Source organism: Cyprinodon variegatus, unplaced genomic scaffold (genome assembly GCF_000732505.1).
Source record: "Cyprinodon variegatus isolate N-32 unplaced genomic scaffold, C_variegatus-1.0 Scaffold719, whole genome shotgun sequence".
In the NCBI taxonomy this organism is placed as follows: Eukaryota; Metazoa; Chordata; class Actinopteri; order Cyprinodontiformes; family Cyprinodontidae; genus Cyprinodon; species Cyprinodon variegatus.
In genome coordinates, this window is record NW_015151172.1 from 385700 (window position 1) to 407618 (window position 21919).

The 21919-nt window shown below is 37.6% G+C and overlaps 1 protein-coding gene across 1 annotated transcript in view; it reads left to right on the forward strand.

Moving 5' to 3' along the window:
* The first annotated feature begins 3336 nt into the window (after positions 1-3336).
* LOC107097736 (oxysterol-binding protein-related protein 6-like) overlaps positions 3337-21919 on the forward strand; it is a 28831-nt gene continuing 10248 nt past the window's right edge. Inside the window, exons 1-14 of the mRNA XM_015395013.1 lie at positions 3337-3519; positions 4590-4782; positions 6106-6234; positions 6559-6612; positions 6703-6816; positions 6948-7115; positions 8734-8869; positions 9019-9137; positions 9413-9499; positions 10030-10186; positions 10350-10483; positions 11538-11630; positions 18969-19149; positions 19239-19313. Of these exons, the coding sequence (XP_015250499.1) occupies positions 4660-4782; positions 6106-6234; positions 6559-6612; positions 6703-6816; positions 6948-7115; positions 8734-8869; positions 9019-9137; positions 9413-9499; positions 10030-10186; positions 10350-10483; positions 11538-11630; positions 18969-19149; positions 19239-19313 (1570 nt within the window). The 5' untranslated portion in view covers positions 3337-3519; positions 4590-4659. The remainder of the gene's footprint in view (positions 3520-4589; positions 4783-6105; positions 6235-6558; positions 6613-6702; positions 6817-6947; positions 7116-8733; positions 8870-9018; positions 9138-9412; positions 9500-10029; positions 10187-10349; positions 10484-11537; positions 11631-18968; positions 19150-19238; positions 19314-21919) is intronic.

The following is a 21919-nucleotide window of genomic DNA, read 5'->3' on the forward strand; positions in this document are numbered from 1 at the left end:
GCTTAGAAACCAGGTCGTCAGCATTGGTGTCGTAGGTAGTGCAGATGTGCCCCATCCCTTCTGCAGAAAACCGGGTGCACCTCTGGGTGCAGCTCTGGTTCTCACGTAGGTGATCGCAGACAGTGCAGCAGACAGGAGGCCTCTGATTGGTCAAATCTACATTCGCTCTACAATTCAATTCCATTCAGTTTATTTATATAGCGCCAAATTCACAACACATGTCATCTCAAGGCACTTTACAGTTCAAACAGATCATACAGTCAAATTGATACAAAGTTTTCTATCTAAGGAAAACCAGTTGATTGCACTGATTCATTGACTCAAATACAATCCCTCACACTAAGCATGCTTGTAGCAACAGTGGAGAGGAAAAACTCCCTTTTAACAGGAAGAAACCTCCAGCAGAACCAACCACTTTGCTTAAAGCTCAACCTCAGCTTTTAAAATTATACATACAAATGAAAGTCTCCCAGTCACCATCTGCTTCGCTAAAATGTGAGTACACTATTTGAATGGGTTAGAGCTGGCATGAGGAATCGCACATTTAAGGCCAATTTTGATTTTTATAGAGGAAACCCTTTTGTTAAAGCTGATGTACACATCTTTCAGGCCCTATTTCATGTAAAACAAACTTTACAAATAAGACTCCTGGACACACATGCTGAAAAAAATATATATATAAACAAATGATGTCAATATATGGAACAAAAGTCTGTGTGGCCTAAAGGAATTTTTGGTGATGTAGTTTCAAAACACCCGTATATGTCTTTAGTGCAAGGTGGCAGGTTAGTGCCAGGTGTCTGATCTTTTTCAAATTAAGTCATGAAAAAAGGTTTAGGTTCTTACATATTGTTAATTTCCTTTGCTGAATAAAGCTGTAAAATGCTATGTAACTGTTGGTAAAGGTTAAACAGAAAAATAGCTCATAACTGCCCCTTTCCTGATTTAACTTCATTAAAAAATATTTTACCATGAATGCTACAGGCTTTTAATGCCTGCTGAATTAAACCTAGACACATATTCTAATGCACACACTCATCCTTTTTTATGTTAATGACTGAAATGTTGAGAACATAACTTTCATTGTCTATCTGAGGTTGCCACCTTTTATAAATGAAAATGGGACACCTATGCCCTGGGTTCAGCACCTTTATTAATATTCCATTTAAGCTGCACATATGCGCACTGTTCACAAATTCTCAGGGAATAAAATAAAATCCAACATAAACTGTTAATCAGTTACACAAATACAATTTTTTTCTATATAACTTTCATAATATCATCAGTTTTTCAAATTAAGTCCAACAATGAAAATTTGAGTGTGACTTTTTTTTCCTTTGATAAATTCAAGAACGTGATGAGGCTTAAAAGTAGACAGGTTCAATCAGCACACTCTCAGATCTGTAGACTGCAGCAATTAAATGTGAGGAGCTAAAGGACATCTCAGAGCTTGAGGATATTTTTGCTTCATTTCAAGTATCTAGCTATGATTGTGAAAGAAGATTCATTTTAAAACATAATTAAAATATAATAAAGTGCCATTTGCACACAACAGTTAAAATAAAATAAAAATAATATATGTCTACTGTACAAAATGTAAATCTACCACATGGTACTAGCACCTATAGGTGGTGAGTTTGTGTGGAGAGTATGATTTAGAACTATTTATATATATATATAATAAATTTTAAATATTGTGTGTGCTAAATGCTCATAAAAATGTACTATAAGATCTACAAAGAAGCAGGAAACTCATTTGCATGCACAAAATAGATGCTGAAACTTTTTTTAAACACTATAAAATCTAAAAAAAGAGCATTTTATATTGTCAATATTTTTATTTTCTTGTATTAATTTTTACAATTAGTATGATTTCCTCTTTAAATAACCACTTATATTATCAAATATACACAATAATAAAACAATTATCATTAACTCCACATAAACAATCAACAGAACCACAATAAAATTTAGAATCAGAATTACTTTATTAATCCCTTGCGGGAAATTCCTTTCTTGCAGTGCAACCGTTTACAGAAGAGAAAAAAAATAAGAATGTAAGTACAATAGAGCAAAATAAAAGATATTATATTAAGACAGAATAAAATAAGTAAAACAACAACCCACACATTAAAATTACACCCCTCCCATATAAACGGTGTTAAATGAGATACAGGATTAAAATAAAATAAGACTTTATTTATCCCTTGGGATTACTCCTTCAGGGAAATTCTGAAGGATAAGAATAAAATAAGAAAAGGATATGAATAAAATTAAATAAGGATCTCCGTATATACAATCAACAGTATTATATAATATTCTGCATCATATAAGTGTCAGGAAATGGTCAGGATATGAAAGGCTGATGCTGGGGATTCAGCTCTCTTATGGGTCTGTTGTCCTGAATCCTGAATGGTTTGCTGTGCATCCCAACATATTTCAAATGTTTTCCTCACCCCTACTGACGATGTTCAGTCAAAGGTTTGTTGCTTACCATTAATGTCTGTATTTTTGAAAGAGTTTCCTTCTGAGGAAATGGAGGAATAGCAAGTGTGGAATATCTCCTACTGGATAAATATGGGAGAAATTGTTTAACTGCAAAAATAAAAGACCATCCCTTATTTTAAGGGACGGGTGGAAACGGCCTGCCATTTTTGCAATAATCCTGTTTTTTGTTTCTTTGTCTTTAGATTAAATTTATTTTAAAATGTCCATATGATGTCATGAATACGTTTACTTCCACTGATGAGAAATGCAAACTTCTATGCCTCTTTTTTTTTTTTCTTTGCCAAGTTTAATCATGTTCTCTGCTTTCAATTGAGGAGGGCTTTTGAAATCCTTGCTCTCACACTTAACTCTTGCATAACTTGACTCATAGTTGAGTTACCTAATTGATATCACCTGTTCAGAAATTCAGAAAGCCAAATGGGTTTATTTGTGATATCTCCTCTACATTCAGACTGAGAAAAGCCTTCCTTAAGAAATAGGCAGTTAAGTTTTTTGTGTGACCAAATTTTTCCTGTACATCATGGCATCACATAGTGATTGTTGTGACATATTTTCAACATAACAAAATGCTGATGCGGAAACATTGCTAGCTTGTGTGCTGCTGGAACATCACAACTTTTAACCCCAGCTGGTTTTTTGAGGTCTATCATCTGATAAAAGCTCTGTTTCATTGCTTGTCATTCTTGTTGCAACATAGTTGATGATCCTGTCTGGGGAGGTTGTTTTTTTTTTTCTCCAACAACTGGCTCCACCCAGATACTTGCTCGCTGATCTAAACCACTCTGACAAGCAGGTTTTCTCTCAGGTGAGGTAGTGCTTTTTGTAACATAGAAGAAGATGGTAGTTCTTTGCTCTGCTAATTCCCTTTCATAATATTTCATAGGATTCTACTCTACATGTATTTTTTATTTTGTATTGTTTTTGTTCTCAGGAAAATTTGAAGGAATTCAACAGGAGGGATTTACTGTGAACCAAAGAAGTTAAGCTTGTAAATTATCTTGCTAATCACAGGTGAGTTTAATTTGTAATTGGACTTTTGGCTAGCAGAACTCTCTATATATCTGTCGTCTTATAAACTATGAAGATTAATTTATAGATAAGGTCATTGTAATGTATCGCTTGTTGTGTAATCTTTTTTTATATGAAGTTTTTTTTTTTTTTCTCTCCTCCTCTCCCTTCCCTTATGAAAACAAAAAAAAGAAACAGGGCCAACAGGGTTAGACTTAACTATGATTACCTAACTAAAAATACCTGATTTGATTCTGAATTGGTGAACAACAATTTAACTATATTGACTGGGTACTGGGTGAGTAGGCCCACTTTTGCTTACTTATACTGGTTATGATTACTAATTAAACCTCTAAACCAAAGTGAGACAGACAATTACTGTAGTTAATAAAAAAAAAAAAAAAAAAAAAAAAAAAAGACGTCAAGTTTATGTTGAGTTAAACAGAGCTTCGTAATATAGATGGCCCCATGAAACACCTTTTCAGCTCTTGGTGATTTCTGCCAAAAAATTAAAATATTCCATTTACTGATAGTAGTTTTCTAAATGGAAACATATCAGTTTAATTGAAAAATCTATTTTTTTTTTAGTTTATTTATTTTTGTCACTTATTGCTCTAACCAGTCACACACTATTCCGATCAAGATGGGGACAATGTCTTTTGTTTCCTAAAGTAATGTTTTTTTTTATTATTAATCTCAATAAAACATAAAGGCTTTTCCACAAGTTAATGATAATATACAGAAAATAAGAATTCCCTCAATTTCTTTTAAGTTCATTGGCAGAGCATTCCAAGCATTTATAAAATACACCTTAAAGGCCTAAGCAAAATAAAATTGAGCTGAATATTTACATGTCACATCATAAAACTTCAATGTGAGCTTGGGCTCCTGTTCACTTTGCTTTTAGTTACGGTAATAACCTTCCATGTTAGTGTCATTGAAATTGAGAATCTTTTGTTGAATTTGTATTCAAACTACTTTTTTCCGACACAAAGATTACGCTGCATCCTGTTATCAATCATATTTTTCTTTATTAAATTGATCAAACACTACTTTTGTTTTCTCTTAATCAGACTTCCATGAAACGCAGATAGCTCCAAAGACTTTCTGTCTCTGCAAAACCGTCTTCATCAAATCACACTAATGGACCCTCAGGCGGGCAGCAGCCAGTCTGTCATTAGCTTTGCTGACAAATCCCCTGCCAGTACTTTCAAACCAACTCACTCTCGGAATAACAGCACGGGTTCATCCAAGCATTCAAAACAGGTGAGGGAAATGCACAACACTGTAATTGCAGCAGCTGAGAAAAAAAAAATCTACCTCAATTAAATTTTCCAATAAGATTACTTTTTTTTTTTTTACTTGGATGCAACAGTTTGGGACAAATGGGACAATACTGTCACTGTTTTATTTTATTTTTATTATTTTTTTTAAATACTGTTCTCACGAGACGTTGTTTTCCACTGCTTCTTAGTCAGAAAAACAAGTCTGAGATGTTTTCTGTCTTTCCAAATGTTTTTTTTTTTTTTAAAGTCTTAATGTTGATGTATATATTTGTCCAGATACCATATTTTTAAGAAAAAAATGCTATTCTCTCTACGGCTGTTGAAAACAAGCTAAAATTATGCTTTCTTGAGTCTATTTTTTACTTTTATTTTTTTTCTTTATTTACTTTGTTTTTACCTATAATATGGTGTTTGTTTTTTGCAGTGTCTCTGTTTTGCACAGCGAGAGCTTCTGGTAAATTTCCTATAATCATCTCTGAAAAGATGAGTTGCATTCTTGCTTTTAGTCTAGCAAATAAACGGCCTTATCTGAGACTAGAATGACAATTCAATGTGCTTGAAAATGACCTCCATAGCCTTCCAAAAAAGTTTAAAAAAACGACAATCCACTGGACTTTGTTTCCAAGTTTGAAGACGTTTTGCTTCCCACTCGGGAAGCTTTTTCAATTCAAAAATGGTCAGAAATGGCGTTAGTTTGACGCTTTATACAGTAGCCCAACAGTCTTTTTGTTTCAAACGGGTCCACCTCTTTGGAATGGGGGTCATTTGGTTTCTTTTGTTAGCCTGCAATGCCCCCTATGTCTCTGACAGGGGGGTCATTAAATGGAATTGTTGGCCTGGCTGAAAAGGCAATGTCTTCTGTTCCCCTGTTAAGGGTATTGTGATGATGGTAGGAAGGAATCATCTCTATCGCTGCATTGTAGGTTTTTGACAAGTGAAATGAGTCTACCCCCTCTGTTTGCTTTTTTCTTAACATTCTTTTTCTTAACATCAATGGCTTCTTTCACACCCTTCTCAAACCACCTATTTTCTTTGTCCAAAATCCTTAGACTCCATAGCCTTTCTCAGATTGATGGGCTAATACAATTAACCTTCAGAACAATTGATTAGAAAAGTTCTTGTTTTTTTTGTTTTTTTTTAAACCAGGAAGAATATACTTTGCTTTTCCTGTAACTGCAAAGTGTATTAAGAATTACTTGCATAAATCTTTGTTACATTTAAAGCTACCCGATCAGTTTAAAATGCCCAGGGGCTTTGTCAATTACTATTCAAAAATATTTATTCATGCATTTGATTTTGTCAGTCTCGTAACTGGGAGATCATGGATGATGGCTACTCTGCCCCTGGTTCCTCTATGGACCTCAGTATTCCTGGGATCTGTGAGGGTTATCTCATGAAGAGAAGGAAGTACCCACTAAAGGGATGGCACAAGGTGAGTTCAGTATAAATAACATGTTTTTGGCTCTTTAGGGTCATTACCATTAAAAATGTTGAGGTCTATCAACAAAATGGGTATGTATGAAAGTTTTTTTTTTTTTTTTTCTCTCTTTCTCAAAATACAACCAAGCACGGTACTGGAATTGTATTTATTTTATAACTAGTATCTTGCTTGGTTGTATTTAGAAGATAAAGTTTCATACAGACATTTTGTTGATAAAACAACCTGATTTTTAGGATAATTGTCTAAAACTTGTGACATGTTTGCTGAAATAACTCACTTCCTGGGGTTTTCTATTGCCTCTTTTCTCTCCCTCAGAGGTACTTCCTTTTGGAGAAGGGTATTCTCAAATATGCAAAGACTCAACAAGATGTGAGTTAAAGATGCTCTGAGGATCCAAAAGAAAAAAGTTTATTTTTCAACATGGTTGAAGAGATGAGTAAAACTGTTCTTGTGTTTAAGATTCTGAAAGGAAAACTCCACGGTTCCCTGGATGTCAGCATGGCTGTTATGTCAGTGAACAAAAAGGCCAAACGAATAGATCTCGATGGTGGAGACAACCTTTACCATCTTAAGGTATTTAAACTGTAATGAATGAGACAGTTTAAATCATTAGGATGCTTAAATTTTAACCTGGATTTATGTTCCTAATATTATTTGGCATTAATCATTTGTCTCACTTTTTATTTTTTTTTTCTTTCTGTTAGGCAAAGAGCAGTGATCTCTTCTACATTTGGCTGACAAAGCTGGCTGCCCACCGTGTTTTTAGAAAACATGAAGCAATGAGTGTCCATCGAGGTGTTCTTCATGCTCTTTCAATGAACCAGAGTTCACTGCCCATTATGGCCAATATGACCCATCAACACCAATCAACTGTGAGTATAAATCATTTTTTGTGGTAATTTTGTTTTGATTTAATGTTTGTTTGTGTAGCAGGTGAATAACTTAATATATTACTAAAAAAATTTACTTGTAGTAGCCATTTGAAATTACCCCACTTTCATTGATGGGCCCTTGGCTGGTCTCCTACAATTCCTTTTTAAAAATCAATATTTGTCCTGAAATATTCGTCATGATTTGTGGACATTAAGATGTAAAGACAAGCGTCATCTCCTTGTCAGACCCTGTGATTCAGTTAAAGGATGGAGTTGGAGTAAAAAAATATGCACGCCCAGAAGAAGGCCAGTGAGTGGAAGTTGGAGGGGATTTTGCTGGGAGTTGCAGGGGAATAGGCTGGCGTTTGACTGGGAAAGGCCATACTGAATGGCTGCTACTTTCAATAATGGTGTTAAAAGTAATGCTGTAACCTTTTTTTTTTTTTTTTTAGTAACAAGTAATCTAACTAATTATTTGACTGTAACTATAACGCAGTTACCATTGCAGACACCCCGTTACTGCGCGTTACTCAGGTCGCACCTTTAACCTTTTTTTCATGATAGGACTCGTGCGCGCCTTGTCATGAGAGAGGGGAGGATGAGATTTGCTGATGTATAGTGAGATTCCGTCTGTCAGTTGGGTAGGTGGGTGTTTCTGCTGGCGGTTGTTAACGTACAGCACACACAGAGAGATGGAGAGTGAGGATGACTCCAGCAGCAAAACAGCGTTTTTCAGATGGAAATACCGGTGTTATGTCGAGCTGCGTTTCCCCATCACATACGGTTTCCCCTGCATCTCCGCACAGCGCAGGCAGCACGATTCAAACGCGCATGCTCGCTAAAGGCGTGTAACAGCCGCCCTGTGCTCGTGCCACAGGAGAACTAAGGAGAGCGAGAACGATCAAATGATAGCCTATATGGAGACAGGGAGAAATATGGATGGATAGATATATGTTGCAGTATCTATAACAACCCAAACACACAGGATTTCAGAATTAGACATCCCCAGTTATTAATTTCATACACTCACCAGATCTGAACGCCATGTTAAAAAACTTTACACCCATGAGTAGAGGTAACGCAGTCAGATATTTACACATCTGATAGTGCCCCCCGTGTTAAGAAGAGGAGAACACTATCTGACGGGGTTTCTAGGCCCATCAGATAGCGTTCCCCCCTGATGTCATTTACGTTGAGTTGCCATAAATGCAAAACTCTCTGCAGGTTCTTGTCTCTGTCGTCCGATCTATTCAGCAGGCTTTGGAAACACACGGCAAGAAGGTGGGGGCCGGGTGGTGAGGGTTGCGAGGTCGAGAAACGCAAAAGTAACGCAATAGTTACTTTTACTAGTGACTAGTTACTTTTATTGTGGAGTAACTGTTACTTTTTGGGAGAAGTAACTATATATATATATATATATATCTCTTTCCTCTACTTTATTATTATTATTTTTAAAGAAGTGAAAATTATAGAACATTTGAATCGAAAACAAATTTTACCATAATATTTACATTTTAAAATTGTGAAAATTTATTATTTTCTGTCTAGTCCTCATATAAGGTCTTATTGTATCTGGTCTGTGTTTGTTTTTTTTTTTCCTTTATATATGGTTTTCTAGCTGCCTCACTACGCCAGCTCAGCATCTGTAGCCGGTCCAGAGATGAACGCTGCTCCCATGTCCTCTTACTCGGGGGTCAACAACAAGGTGTCTGCTTGGCTCCAGCAGACCCACAACATTGATGCAACTTCTAATGGTGACATATTTATTTCTGATCTTTATTAGCCCAAACTAAATGGACAACATATTTCCACATGTTTGGTATAGCCTACCTTATTAAAAGCCAGCATTGCCATACTGGTTACTTGTTCCCTTACATTTCAAACTTTTCCTACTGATAACCAGACCTGGCTCGGAGTCAAGCAGAACTGACAGAACTGGTTCAGCTCATACAGAGACTCCACTGGCTTGAAGGAGGAATCCCGCTCACTAACACTGACCTTGAGATGCGCATCAGCATGCAGGCAAGAACACTGATCCCAGCTAACCAAATGTTGTGTAATGGAGATATATTGCTTTGATTTTATCCTTTACTGATAAGGCCAACTGAGTACATTCTGTTTAATCATAGAATAAAAAGGTGACCAACTTATTATTTTTCTTTTGTTCTCCATATAAAAAATTTACTGTGACAAAAGAAAACTCTACACTTGGGAACCTTTAGTTTTATGGTGAACAATTGTTTTATACTTGACAATATGCTTGATTAATAATTGTTAGTATATTGTTTTGTTCTAAGAATCTTTTCTTGGAGAAACCCAAGAAGAAGTCTGGGAAGGTGGGTCACTCAAGGACTTTGTCTCGTGTTGAAGCCATGGGTGGAATGGTAAGACCTGTTTTTAACTATGTATGCTATTTCTCCACTTGTAATGTTCTGAATATATTCAATATGGACATTGGAAAATGCCTGACGGATTTGTCAAAAAACTTCTTTACCAAGTACAAAACACTTGTACATGGTTTATAAACTGGTCTGGCTTGTGAAGGCAAAAACTTAATAAATGTTTAAGCTGCTAGCAATTACTTGGTCCTGCACCATCTCGCTAATACAGTCATTGTTCAGTTTGATAAAATTGGTGTTATCACTTGGGGATAGCTTTGCCAGCCAGACTGAGTTACACCGAGGCATAAGCCATTCTGACAAGACCTAATAATCTGTAGTCTAAAACAAACCGGACCATTTACGGCATGGCAGCAGAAGTTTTCTGAAACTATAATAGCCAAGATTGTGTCTGTAAAAAGGGAGACGACTGACAATTTTGTTCAGAACTACATTGTACTAAAAAAGTTAAGTTCACCAATGCTTACACTTATTCTCCATTTTCAGTTTAATGCTGTCTGTCTTTCCATCTCTAGTTCACATCAAGTCATCTGAGTACAAACAACGGTTCCAATATGGCTGCGTCTGTTCAGTCCATACCAGACTATGTTTATACGCAGCTCTCAAACCCTCAAGTAACCTCACCGGAGGCTAAAAAGCTACACCAAGACATTTGTGTTCTTTCTCAGAGGGGTAAGGCCTTTTACCAAATGGTAGCCTTTTGGTAATATGACTTTGCTGCAGTTTTTAAAATTTATGGCATACTCCTATACAAATTTGACTGTATTTGCATTATTTATCAAAATAGACTTATGTTAGGCTGCAGTGGTGAGATCTTGTAAATGATTTCTTCTAGTGCATGCTTCTCTGACCTCCATTCATGAGGTATTGACCATGGAAAGGGAGAGACTGAGACAGGCTTGGGCTAGCCCTGACCTGAGGCAGAATGCATCACAGCAGCTGGCAACACTGTGCACCACACTTTCTGAGGTAAGGTTCTAACACATGCATTCATTCATGCTTTGAATACTTACTAATTGCCTTATCTCCCAATGGCATTCATCTTCAACCCTGCCTTTGGCTTAAATCCACACCTTACTATTACCAGTACTTGTGTACATCTAATTCATAGCATTTAATATTAAACCTAACCCCTCACCCAAACAGTCCTCACTAGAAATGGGAAGTTGTTCTCACTTAGCTGCAGGTAAAAGCAAATTCATTGTCAAACATGGAAAGAAGACCTCTAAAGCCCCACCACCATGTTTTTCCCCAGGATTAGGTTTTTAAGATTCTACTGCTTACTAGCAGACATTTCATTAGTATCGGCCTAAAGATACAAAGGAAGCCAAGCCTTCCTTGTTTCTAGGAGGTTCTGTGTGAAACTGCTCAACAGGTTTGTGCTGTTTCTAGTTAGGAACACTCCTTGAGTTCCTCTCTTTGTCAGTATTCTTGTCTTTCCCTTCCTTGAACAGATATGGCTGTGACACACTGAAACTGAATGTCTTTGTATTTAAATGTACATGCTGCTGCATGTTAAAACCATTTAATTCTCAGTTGCTTGTACGGTCTGCCTTGAAAGTGACTGTCATCTATATATTAATTGGGAGTTCATCATTTTAGTTTCTATAATTTCTTTCACATTAGGACACAGAAAACTGTCCATTGCCAGGTTTTAAAATCTAAATTTAACAATGGGAGCATGTCCTCTTTAACACCAAGATGTATTACAACTTGTGAGTTAAGTTTGTTTTTAAGTCCAGATTAGATTCAAAAAAATAAATAGAACCTGGCTTAAATGTATCCATGCTTTGCTTTGTAAGATCTTTTAAGCTAAAGGTTGTAATCTCCTCTTCCAGGAACTGTATTTGTCATAACTGTTTTTCAAATGAGTGCATACTAAAGGCATCTGCTAAATGCATAAACATTCACTGCAAAGAGGGTGCATTGGATTCTACTATTCCTTGTTTTTCCTGTTTCCTACGCTATTTTCTGCATGGCTTTGCTGCTATTCCTCCGTGTCTCTCTGTATATGCATGTGCAGCTTGATGTGCAGTCCCATCTGACCAAAGTCCATTCGGTTTCCCTGTCCTCTGGCTCTACTGATGAATCCTTCTGTACTGTCTGTACAGATCAGGTGTGTACTTTACTTGATCGATCTTTTTGCCATGCTTCTATCTAATTCATCCAAGTCTTTAATGGGAAATTTATTTGCCATGTGTCCTTCTAAAGAGATGTTGCTGTATACATTCTGCTGAATTAACATTAACATTTTTTGTTGTCCCTACACTCTTCTTCCTACTTTGCCTTACAAGATTGATTATAGATGCCTGTCAAAAATTCACGCATTCAAACATTCTAAAAAAAGGTTCAATGATTTCTAATTATTTCAGAGGGTGTGGCTCCATACTGAATAGATGTTTCCTAACACCTACATCAGGGGTGGGCAATTCCATTTCCTGGGGGCCAGTATCTTGCAACTTTTAGATCCATCCTTGGTCCAACACACCTGAAACAAATGGCTGAGTTACCTCCTCAGAATGCAGTCAGTTCCTCCAGAGTCCTCTCAATCATCAATCAATTACTTGATTCAGGTGTGTTGAACCAAAGGCACATCTAAAAGTCGCAGGATACCGGCCCTCATGAACTGGAATTGCCCACCCATGCTCTACATGGTCTCTCATTCCGAGTCAGAATTCAACTCAATTGTAGGAAAGACCACTGACTTACAGTATGTCCAGAAGATGGTTATTGACACTTTCTCTGGAAAGGTAAGCCCAAAAGGGACGTTGCCAAAGAGGCTGAGAGTTAGGTGTCATACCCAAACGTATTCATAGAAAGTTCAGGGGATGAAAAGAGCATAGTAGCCATTCTTTAACCCAAGGCATTAAAAACACCACACTGGGCTATGGAGAAAAAAAAAAATTGCACTGTTGCTTACATTCAAGTTAGCTTTGCTATTTAATATTAAACCATGGTTACAGAGTCTGAAGGAAGATTGCAGAGGCACTGAAGTCCTATAACAAGCATATCTGGGTAAACGAGTACAGTATTTTTCAAAGATAATCACAAGGTGTGTCACCAAGATCAAATAAATGAAGCGAAAAACGACAAAGGATAAAATCCCATTTAAATATATCTTTAGGTGTTTTTGCCAAGAAAGTAGCAATTGTGAAGTTTAATTCAAAAACTGTGGAGTGTGGGTTTTTCAGTGAGTCTGGACCCACTGGTATCTTGTAGAGATTTAGTCTCTCTTGTCCTGTATAAAACCTTGCAGTCTGATGGTGACCTTCTTTAAACAAGTAAAAATACTGATGCAACACTCAAAATGGATTTGAATAAGACTGGCAAGCCCTTTTTATTTTTGCTGTCTTGAAACAAAATATTTTGGAGATATTTTTTGAAGTTTCTAACAAATGCTTACTTTGAAGTTTGCATGGTCAAAGAAAACATCTTTCTAAAGTAGAATTATAATAACAGAACATTTTAAAAGTAGAATAATTCCTGATAATTGAGGATTTTATCTTGAGGAGCAATTATCTGTTTCATCCTTGTCGCTTTTTCTCCCAATCATCGTTGTAGATGCGTAGATTGATCAATATTGGCTTTTTTCAATACAATTTTAAAGAAGCAACACAACAGAATTCATCAGGAGGCATATGACACATTTTAAAAGTTCTTTCAAATGTTACTTTGGTTGTTAAAGATGGAATAAGAGGAATTGGTGTCAAAGAAGATTCCTGGAATACATCATAAGAAAGAATAGCTTTAACCGAAAATAGGGTTCATAAAAAAAAAAAGTAATAATTCAGTCCACACTAGAAATGCAATGGCATTCTACATGAACATCCCCCTGCTTTTGGTGAAATTCCCTGTTTTGATTTTTCTAATGGGTCACCAGTAAGAATCGTTCATGTTTCAACAATGAATGAAATAAGAAAAGGGGGTACAGACGACTGCAGAGTGGCTCTAATAATGAGCCGAGAATGTTTGTGTGCTCCTAAAGGGAGCCTTGATTTCCATAATGCTGCATTCACGCTGAAGCCAAAAAGGTGTCCAATAGGGAAGGTGTCACAGGGGCACCTCCACCAGGTCCTCTTGGAGAAGCCTGAGGTACTCCAATACCAGCCCAGAGACGGTCCCTCCAATGTGTCCTGGGTCGTCCTGTAGGCCTCCGCAGTGGGACATTCCTGGAACACCCCCTAAGGGAGGCATCTAGTGGGCATCAGAAAACGATGTCTGAGCAGCATCAGCTGATTCCTGTCGATGTTGAGGAGAAGCAGCTCTATGCCGAGCTTCTCCTGAATGATCAAGGTCCTTATCCAAGGTTCCTACAATTTTCCAAAAGTTAAATGCAATACTTTTTAAGACCACTTGGGATAAAATACTATACCCATTTCGCAGGCATAATAAAAAAGAATTTCTGTAAATGTATTTTTTGAGATTGGACAGCATTTCAGTTGTCAACTCCACACAGAGCTGTGTTATCTATAAAACCAGAACTATTTGGGTGGTTCACACCAAACTCGGAGATAGCAGAAGAATTCTTTGCTCTAGCTGCGAAATGTATGTAGAAGTGGCTCTGGAGTGAAGATTAGTAAGGATGGCACGATTCTGGTGAAGTTAATGAAATTTGATCACATCTGTGACTCCAAACAAAGAAGCAAAAATTGCATGAGATGAAAATCTGAACTTTAGTTTACGTTCGTTTCACTAAAAGAGGCAATTGGGAAAAGCTCTTTTTAATCAATACTGAAAATTATGTTAATGGAGGCGTCAGTGGGAATGCTATTAGAAGATTTTTAGGTGGCTTTTACAAAAGTTGTTTTAATTTAGCCCTTGAAATACTTTCTTCCTGTAACTTCCAGAGAAGACACCAGCCAACTGTTGCCTTCTGTCCCCTGCTCTAGCTGCTGTTGGCCCAGCAGGCTTTGCTGATCCTCGGCTGTCTTCCTCTGTCCTTCTGTCTAAGCTCCAGAATGTTGTCTCACCTTTCTTCTGTTGTCTGGGTACACGGATAAATCAATGTTAATGTTGGTCCAAACATTCTTAGCTTTCTGTGTGTATGGAGCTGAGCAGAATGAAGTGAGGGGCGTGGAGCCTTGTGACACTACCACTGCAGTGCGCATGTGATAATCAGGTTTTGCGCTAATGGCTGCTGACTTTTTGCCTAGAGTGGTAGCTTTTCTAAACGTCTCATGTTGATCTCCAATGATGCATTTCTAATAAACAGTCTAAATTGGGGCATTGAGCCCGGTTGCTCACTAGATGCAAGGAGAAACTGAAAATTGTTGCATGGTAGAAATGTAGACCGACCGGTAAATCGAGAGCTTTGCCTTTTTGCCAAGCTTTCTCTTCATCACACAAAACTGGTGCAGCTTCCGCACCATAGCAACAGCCAAATTGATCAGTTTATTGATCTTCCCCTTTATTCTCCCCTAACTTGTCAACAGGACCAAAGATACTTGAACTCCTCAACTTGAGGCAGGAACTCTCATTTCTCATTAAGAGGACAAATCACCTTTCCGACCTTTCCATTTGAGAACCATGGCAATGGACGCCCTGGTGCTGGGACTTTGACTGGTTGTTCTGGATGCTGCTTTAACCTGTCCAACAAGGACTACATGTAAATCAGACTCTTTGATGTCCAGAATGCTTTTGGAGTGAATGCACCATAAGACATTACGAGAGCTACAGCATTAAAAGATCTGCATGAATACGGCTGCTTAATTGGACTGTGCTGACCAGAGCAGGAAGTGTGAGCTGATCCAAGCACAGATGAGGCAGTTATGACTCATTGTTTGGAAGCTTGGACTTAGACCAGGGGTGTCAAACTGGTTCCAGAAAGGGCCGTGTGGCTGCAGGTTTTCTTTCCAACCAAGCAATTGCACACCAGAGTCCATTCATCTCATCAAGTCATCATGTTAAGATTAGACTCACTTGATGAGATGAATGGAATCTGGTGTGCAATTGCTTGGTTGGAAAGAAAACCTGCAGCCACACGGCCCTTTCTGGAACCAGTTTGACACCCCTGACTTAGACAAAAGTGAAGGAATGTTTAAGGTCCGGTTGACTGACGCAAGCCAACATCAGCTTTTCTTGACTAAAGCCCCTCTGACACCTTATTAATTTAGCCAGCGTATACCTGACATCCCACAATCTTCTAATATGCTGGCGTACACTGAACTTGTATGTTTTCAATTTTGGGTGTATACATAGAGTATTCATAACAATTACAGAACTCGCGTGAAATCTGTCTCTGCTTCCGTCTCCTTGAACCCCAGTCGGCCTCAGCAGATGGCCGCTCACACTGAGCCTGGTTCTGCTGGAGGTTTCTTCCTGTTCAAAGGGAGTTTTTCCTCTCCACTGTCGCTACAAGCATGCTTAGTGTGAGGGATTGTATTTGAGTCGATGCAATCAACTGGTTTTCCTTAGATAGAAAACTTTGTATCAATTTGACTGTATGATCTGGTTTAACTGTAAAGTGCCTTGAGAAGACATGTGTTGTGAATTTGGCACTATATAAATAAACTGAATTGAAATGACAGTCCATCTTATGCATAACGCATGGCAACTAAATGCCCATGAAATGTCACAAGCCAGTGTCCTGAGAGGGGCAGCAATGTGCCCAGAGGCGCCCGACCTGCATAAAAAGATTTCTTCAATCCTGGATTTAACCTAGCTGCTGTTTACCACCTGCCAAAAGAAAAAAATAAAGATTTGCAGTTGCAGCAGATTCAGTGTCATGTCTGCTAGGAAGTTTGTTGGGAGTGAATGCAGGGCGGATTCATCACCCTCACCTTCAGTCACCATATGATGGTGACTGTCACCATATGATGGTGACTGTCACCATATGATGGTGACTGTCACCATATGATGGTGACTGTGAAGGTGGATCCAATTTAACGCTACTGCCGGTTTCCTTCGGTGAACCTCGATTCAAATCGATTTTATGATAGACGGTGTAAGATTTCTGAGGAACACATTTGAGGGATTTCAAATCCTAACAAAGGCAAACCCATAATATTTACAATCCATTATTGTTCACTGGAACATCCCAGAGCTGTGCTGCTGCCATTAACACCTTTGTTTAAAGATGTTGGAGCTTGGCCTGTTTTTCAGTATAGTCCTGTTTCTCTTATTGTGACTAACTGTATGTGCTCTCTTTCACCCTCTACCTAGCTGTGTGTTTCCTAGACTAGGCTGCCTGTGAAGCTGGTTGACAGCAACCTTTTGTATCTCTGCTTTTTTTTTCTATATCATCCTCGGCAGATGGCTGCTCAAACTAAGCCTGGTTCTGCTGGAGGTTTCTTCCTGTTAAAAGGAAGTTTTCCTCTCCACTGTTACCCAAGCATGCTTGATGTGAAACACTTCTGTAAAGTAAATGAGTCGACACAATCAACTGGTGTTCCTTAGATGGAAAACTTTGAACCAATCTCGCTGTATGATCTGGTTGAATTGTCTGAGTAAAATGCCTTGAGATGACTTGGGATGTGAATTGGCGCTAAATAAATAAACTGAATTGAACATGGTTGCTGGGCCATTTCTTCAGTGTCTGGCAAACTTGCATGAGAAGAATTTTCAGTATTGATTAAATTGTTGGTAAATTAGCAGACTGTGTCCTCAAGAATGTGTTACTATTTGCTTAGGTCTATGCAGCCAGGATATTGAAATGTAAGGTTGAAACTTCAGTTTTTTGTTTTTTACCCGGGCCTCAACAGTGTTGTTCTGGCAACCAGTTAAATGTTATGAGCTCACCTGTTGCCAAGATAAAGACAAAACACCCCTATGTTTTGTGACAGTATTTGGTGCTTGATCGTGACTCATTCTCATGCCAGTGTTCCAAAAGTTGGTCAATGGCTGTTCCTGAGAGTAATTTCAACTTTAATACAAATGTTATGGAATCATGCATCCCTAAAGCAATACTTTCTCCTGAGATCAGACCCTAACCCTGTTTTATTCTGCTCACCATATAAATGGCTTTTTTAGAGGAAAAAGTGTGAAAGTGGTCATGTAATGCTGATGCAATGCAAGGCTATTTTGATGCTACAGACTAGTACTGGGAGTTGGTTGACCAGTGTGCTGTATGATGTGGTAACGGCTATCCTAAATGTAGGGAACAATTTTGAATTCAGGAGACCAAAGAACAGGTCAAACACCATTAACATCATAAAGTAGATTAAACACCTGATTACCTAGACAACAGACTAGTCTGGAGATTCAACTGCAGAATTGATTGCAAGAAAGGACACAAGAGACTACCTCTTAAAGTGTATTTTTCATACAAAGCTAAAGAGATAAATGGTTATTGACTATGGGTGTGCTGGTCAAATCATCTCAGCGGGCATTTATTCCTTTATTCAAGTACAAAAAACAATTTAAAGGCTCTCGAAATGGAGTTGAACAATTCAGATTAGCTAGCCGAGTGAATAGAAGGGGTAGAGCGTAGCCGCCTGTGGCCCGGGCTGCCTGTCACAACTCCAGTCTGGAGCATGGATGACGTCATACACGCGCCACTTTGTTTTTAAAAGATATAAATAATATAACTGCGGATGTCTAGGGGACAGTGATTCGCCTACATGTTATGATTGCTGGTGTACCATAACGAATAAATAATGAACAGTTTAGTTTGTGCCTTCAAGTCGTTGCCCATAGGAAGACGTTACTTAGATATAACTTAACGGAATATCTATAGAACAGCTCCAAATAACACAAAACTTATATGGGTGAGTAGAACATGATATGAGACAAAATCAAGGGCCCAATGTGGTTTAAAAAAAAGAGGGGGGGAAAAAAAAAAGGTTTCCCTTTAAAATCAGATTGCCATATGCTTAAAAAAACACCAAAATGTATTTTTTATTTTTTTTTTTGTACATGAATAAAGGAACATTTGCCCATTGACAAAGTTTATTTTTCGTCCAAAACTGAAGGGATCAACTCAAATCTGATGTCTATAGGTATGCTGGTCTGACGGGGTATGCTCATCTGATAGAACACAGATGTGTTAAGGACTATATGTATGCCGGTCTGACTATAGACGGGGTATGCTCATCTGATAGAACACAGATGTGTTAAGACAAAGGCATTAAAAGTTGCAGGCAGTGGAGTCCAATAGAAGCTCATTAGCAGCTGTGTAAAACCTGACTGCACAAGAGGTGAGCTAGTTCAGCCATTTGATTCAAGTTTTTAGGGTAATGCAAATGCATCTGACAGTTTCAGGGTACTGGCAACAGCAATTTGAATTTTAGAGAAGGGTGCTGCATATCTTTTGTTGTGGAGCATAGTTTATGTAATTTATTGAGGTTTCAGTTATAGAGCAAAGAACTAAGAGAAGCATTGGCGTTTTTCTGGGAACTCCTCCAAAATTCTTCTACAGAATGATCCTAATAATCATCAGACTGTCAGCCTTTGGGATATTAAACTTGAAGAAATGTAATGTTGAAAATATGATTTGTCCTTTTGTTATTTCTTACAGAGGTCGCCGTCTATAAGTCGTCATAGTCATCGTGCTCCTTCAGTGGCAGACTCTATGGCAGAATATTTTGATGCCAATGAGGTGATCGTATGCGAGACCTCGTCAGAGGCTGAGGCATCAGATGAGTCAGGCTTGAGTGACATCACTACAACCAGCACCTCAGAGCCTGATGAAGGTCACTAAGTTTTTTCATGTTTTCTTTCAAATTAGATGTTGCTGTTACCATCTTCAACACACTAAAATATATTCAATGTTTTTGTTTTTTCATAGCCACTGCCACTCTCAACTACAGAGAGAGTCTAAATAGCGCAACTGACAAGCCCAACCTAGTGCGCACCGATACAGGTAAAGAGCTTTTCTGTGGACCCGATTATGTATATTGAACACACCAGCATAATAAAGCTTAATTTGTGTCATGGTTCAGCAAAAGAAATGTAACCAAAAAATCTGGTTGTATAAATGAACCTGGTTAGCTTTTGAATTGTTTTATACTTTAGAAGTGTTGAAAATATTGCAGAGAGAACTTGCATTTCAGGTGTTTCGGGTTTTTTTTTCACCATTGTTTGCCATTGATTTTTCATAAAACCATAATTAGGTAGTTTGGCTTTATACCAAATCCAACTTGAACTCTGCTCAAAAACTTGCCTGTGTAACGTTAGAGGGTCCATCAGTTGTTTATGACTTATGTGACAGAGTGCAGCTTCATGGTGGTTTGATTTCCTCTTACACATAGGGGCTAACTAATCTTATAGTTGTTGTTTGGCAAAAAAAAATATGATCCATAACACTTGAACCCTGAGTGGGCTTTGAAAGAAGTATGCTCACACTGAGCCTGGTTCTGAATGTTTCTTCCTGTTAAAAGGGAGTTTTTCCTCTCTGCCACCTCATTCATGCATGTATAAAGGATTCCGGTAGAGCTTGTTATTTCTTGGAAATCTTTAAACCAATCTGACTGTATCATCTGTTTGAGTTGATGCTGTAAAGTACCTTGAGATGACGTGTGTTGTAGATTCACACTATATGAATAAATTGAATTGATTTGTACTTAAGTGATCAGAAATCCTTTTTATTATGTAGTGTAGGATTTAATCTAGAGGGGTTATTTTGCCTCATCTTTACAAGAAACTCCTTGACTTGTCAAACTGTTTGTCCAAAGTGTATTCTAAAATGCTTAGAGGCAAGTTAATTTGGCGACAGTGCAGTGTTGCCAAAGAGTTTTTAGGGGAGGTTAGGTCTAACATCCCTAATGCCCAAAAGTAAGTGTTGCTGTAAAAAATAATTGTATGCATTTGACTGCTTCATTACAAGGGTATAGTTGGGGAGTTTCCTAAAGAGTACCCACCTCAAAACAAAGCCTTATTAAAAATATATTCTAAGCTTATATTTAAAAGTTGAGGTCCTCAAAATTCTGTAAGCATTGCAAATGTGCCAAAGGCATTAAATGAAATTCACGAAAAACTTTAAATTGACTTTATGCCATTTGTTTAACTTTCTTTAGGGATCAATAAAATATTTAAGCATCTAATTTCAGTTTGAAAAACTAATTTATTCTGTTATTTACAGTGATATTGCAATAATATCTCATTAGGGCTGCAACTAAGGACCAATTTCAGAAATGGAAATATCTTGAGAGCTTTACTGAATGAAATTTTTTGTATACCGCCTTTGTGTATTGATCGTTCCATTAATAATCAGATAGCAAAAGGCTGCTTGAAGATTTTTACAGAATCAAATCAGGTGAAACTAAGATTCTTCCACTTGTTCTTGATATTGACAAACAAAAATGCATCTCTTCTTGAATGCAATTTTTATTTTTACAGTTTTGGTATAATTACTATCAATCATTAGTCGTAGGGAAGTCATATTTAAATATCAAATCATTCTGGCTTAAACGTATGCAAATGTACTTTTTATCAGACTATATCGTCCCAAAATTTAGAAAATTTCTATTGAAAAAAAATAAAATAAAAATTCTCTCTTAAGATCTGTTTTTTTCCCCAATATTTTTATATGTCAGCCTGAACTCCTAAATTCGGCCAATCATATATCAACGGTCATCTGTCAATCAAATCTTGTCGGTCATAGCATCTTCATTTAAATGCAGCTAATATATGCACCGGTAGAAATCAATCATTTCCTTTCCCATTGAGTTCCGTCCCAGTGTTCACGGGGATGGACGTCTGTGTCTTCGGCAGGCTCCGCCCCCTTGATAAACGGCCAATCACATTCACTGTATTCACTCATGTTAAGTCGGGCACCACTCGGGAGAATTTGGAAATGCAACGGTTGGAATAGCCGTTTCACTAAGACTTTAAATTAGTTTTTAGTAATTGGATTATTGATTATTTCAATAATCAATCATGATTGTTTTAGCCTTAATCAACATGCTTCTAACTGTTGCAATACTTTTTCGAATCAACCTATTCACTTAAACCAGGAGTCTCAAACTCAAGTCATTTTAGATTCATCTCTGCATCAGCACACCTAAATCCAATGTTAGCTCATTAGCAGAGCTAGACGGGTAGATATTTAAATATATTTTATATCCCTGCTTCTGTTTCCTTGAACCCCAGTCAGCCTCGGCACACTGAGCCTGATTCTGCTGGAGGTTTCTTCCTGTTAAAGGGGAGTTTTTCCTCTCCACTGTCACTACAAGCATGCTTGATGTGAGGGATTGCCTTCAAGTCAATGAGTCGATGCAATCAAATGGTTTTTGTTAGATAAAAAAACTTTGAATCAATTTGAATCAAAAATCACTCATTAAGTCCCTTATCGGGACTTAATGAGTGACTTCAGAAGTGATTTAAGTTTAATTTTCTGTAAAATCTCAGCATAACCTTTTTTGTATTCTCCATTTCTAATCCAAACGTGTATTAAAGGATGGAAGGAAAAATGTTACTGTGAAGAAAAGAATCAGGGGCTCTAAGGCTCACACTACAGGCAAACCTGAC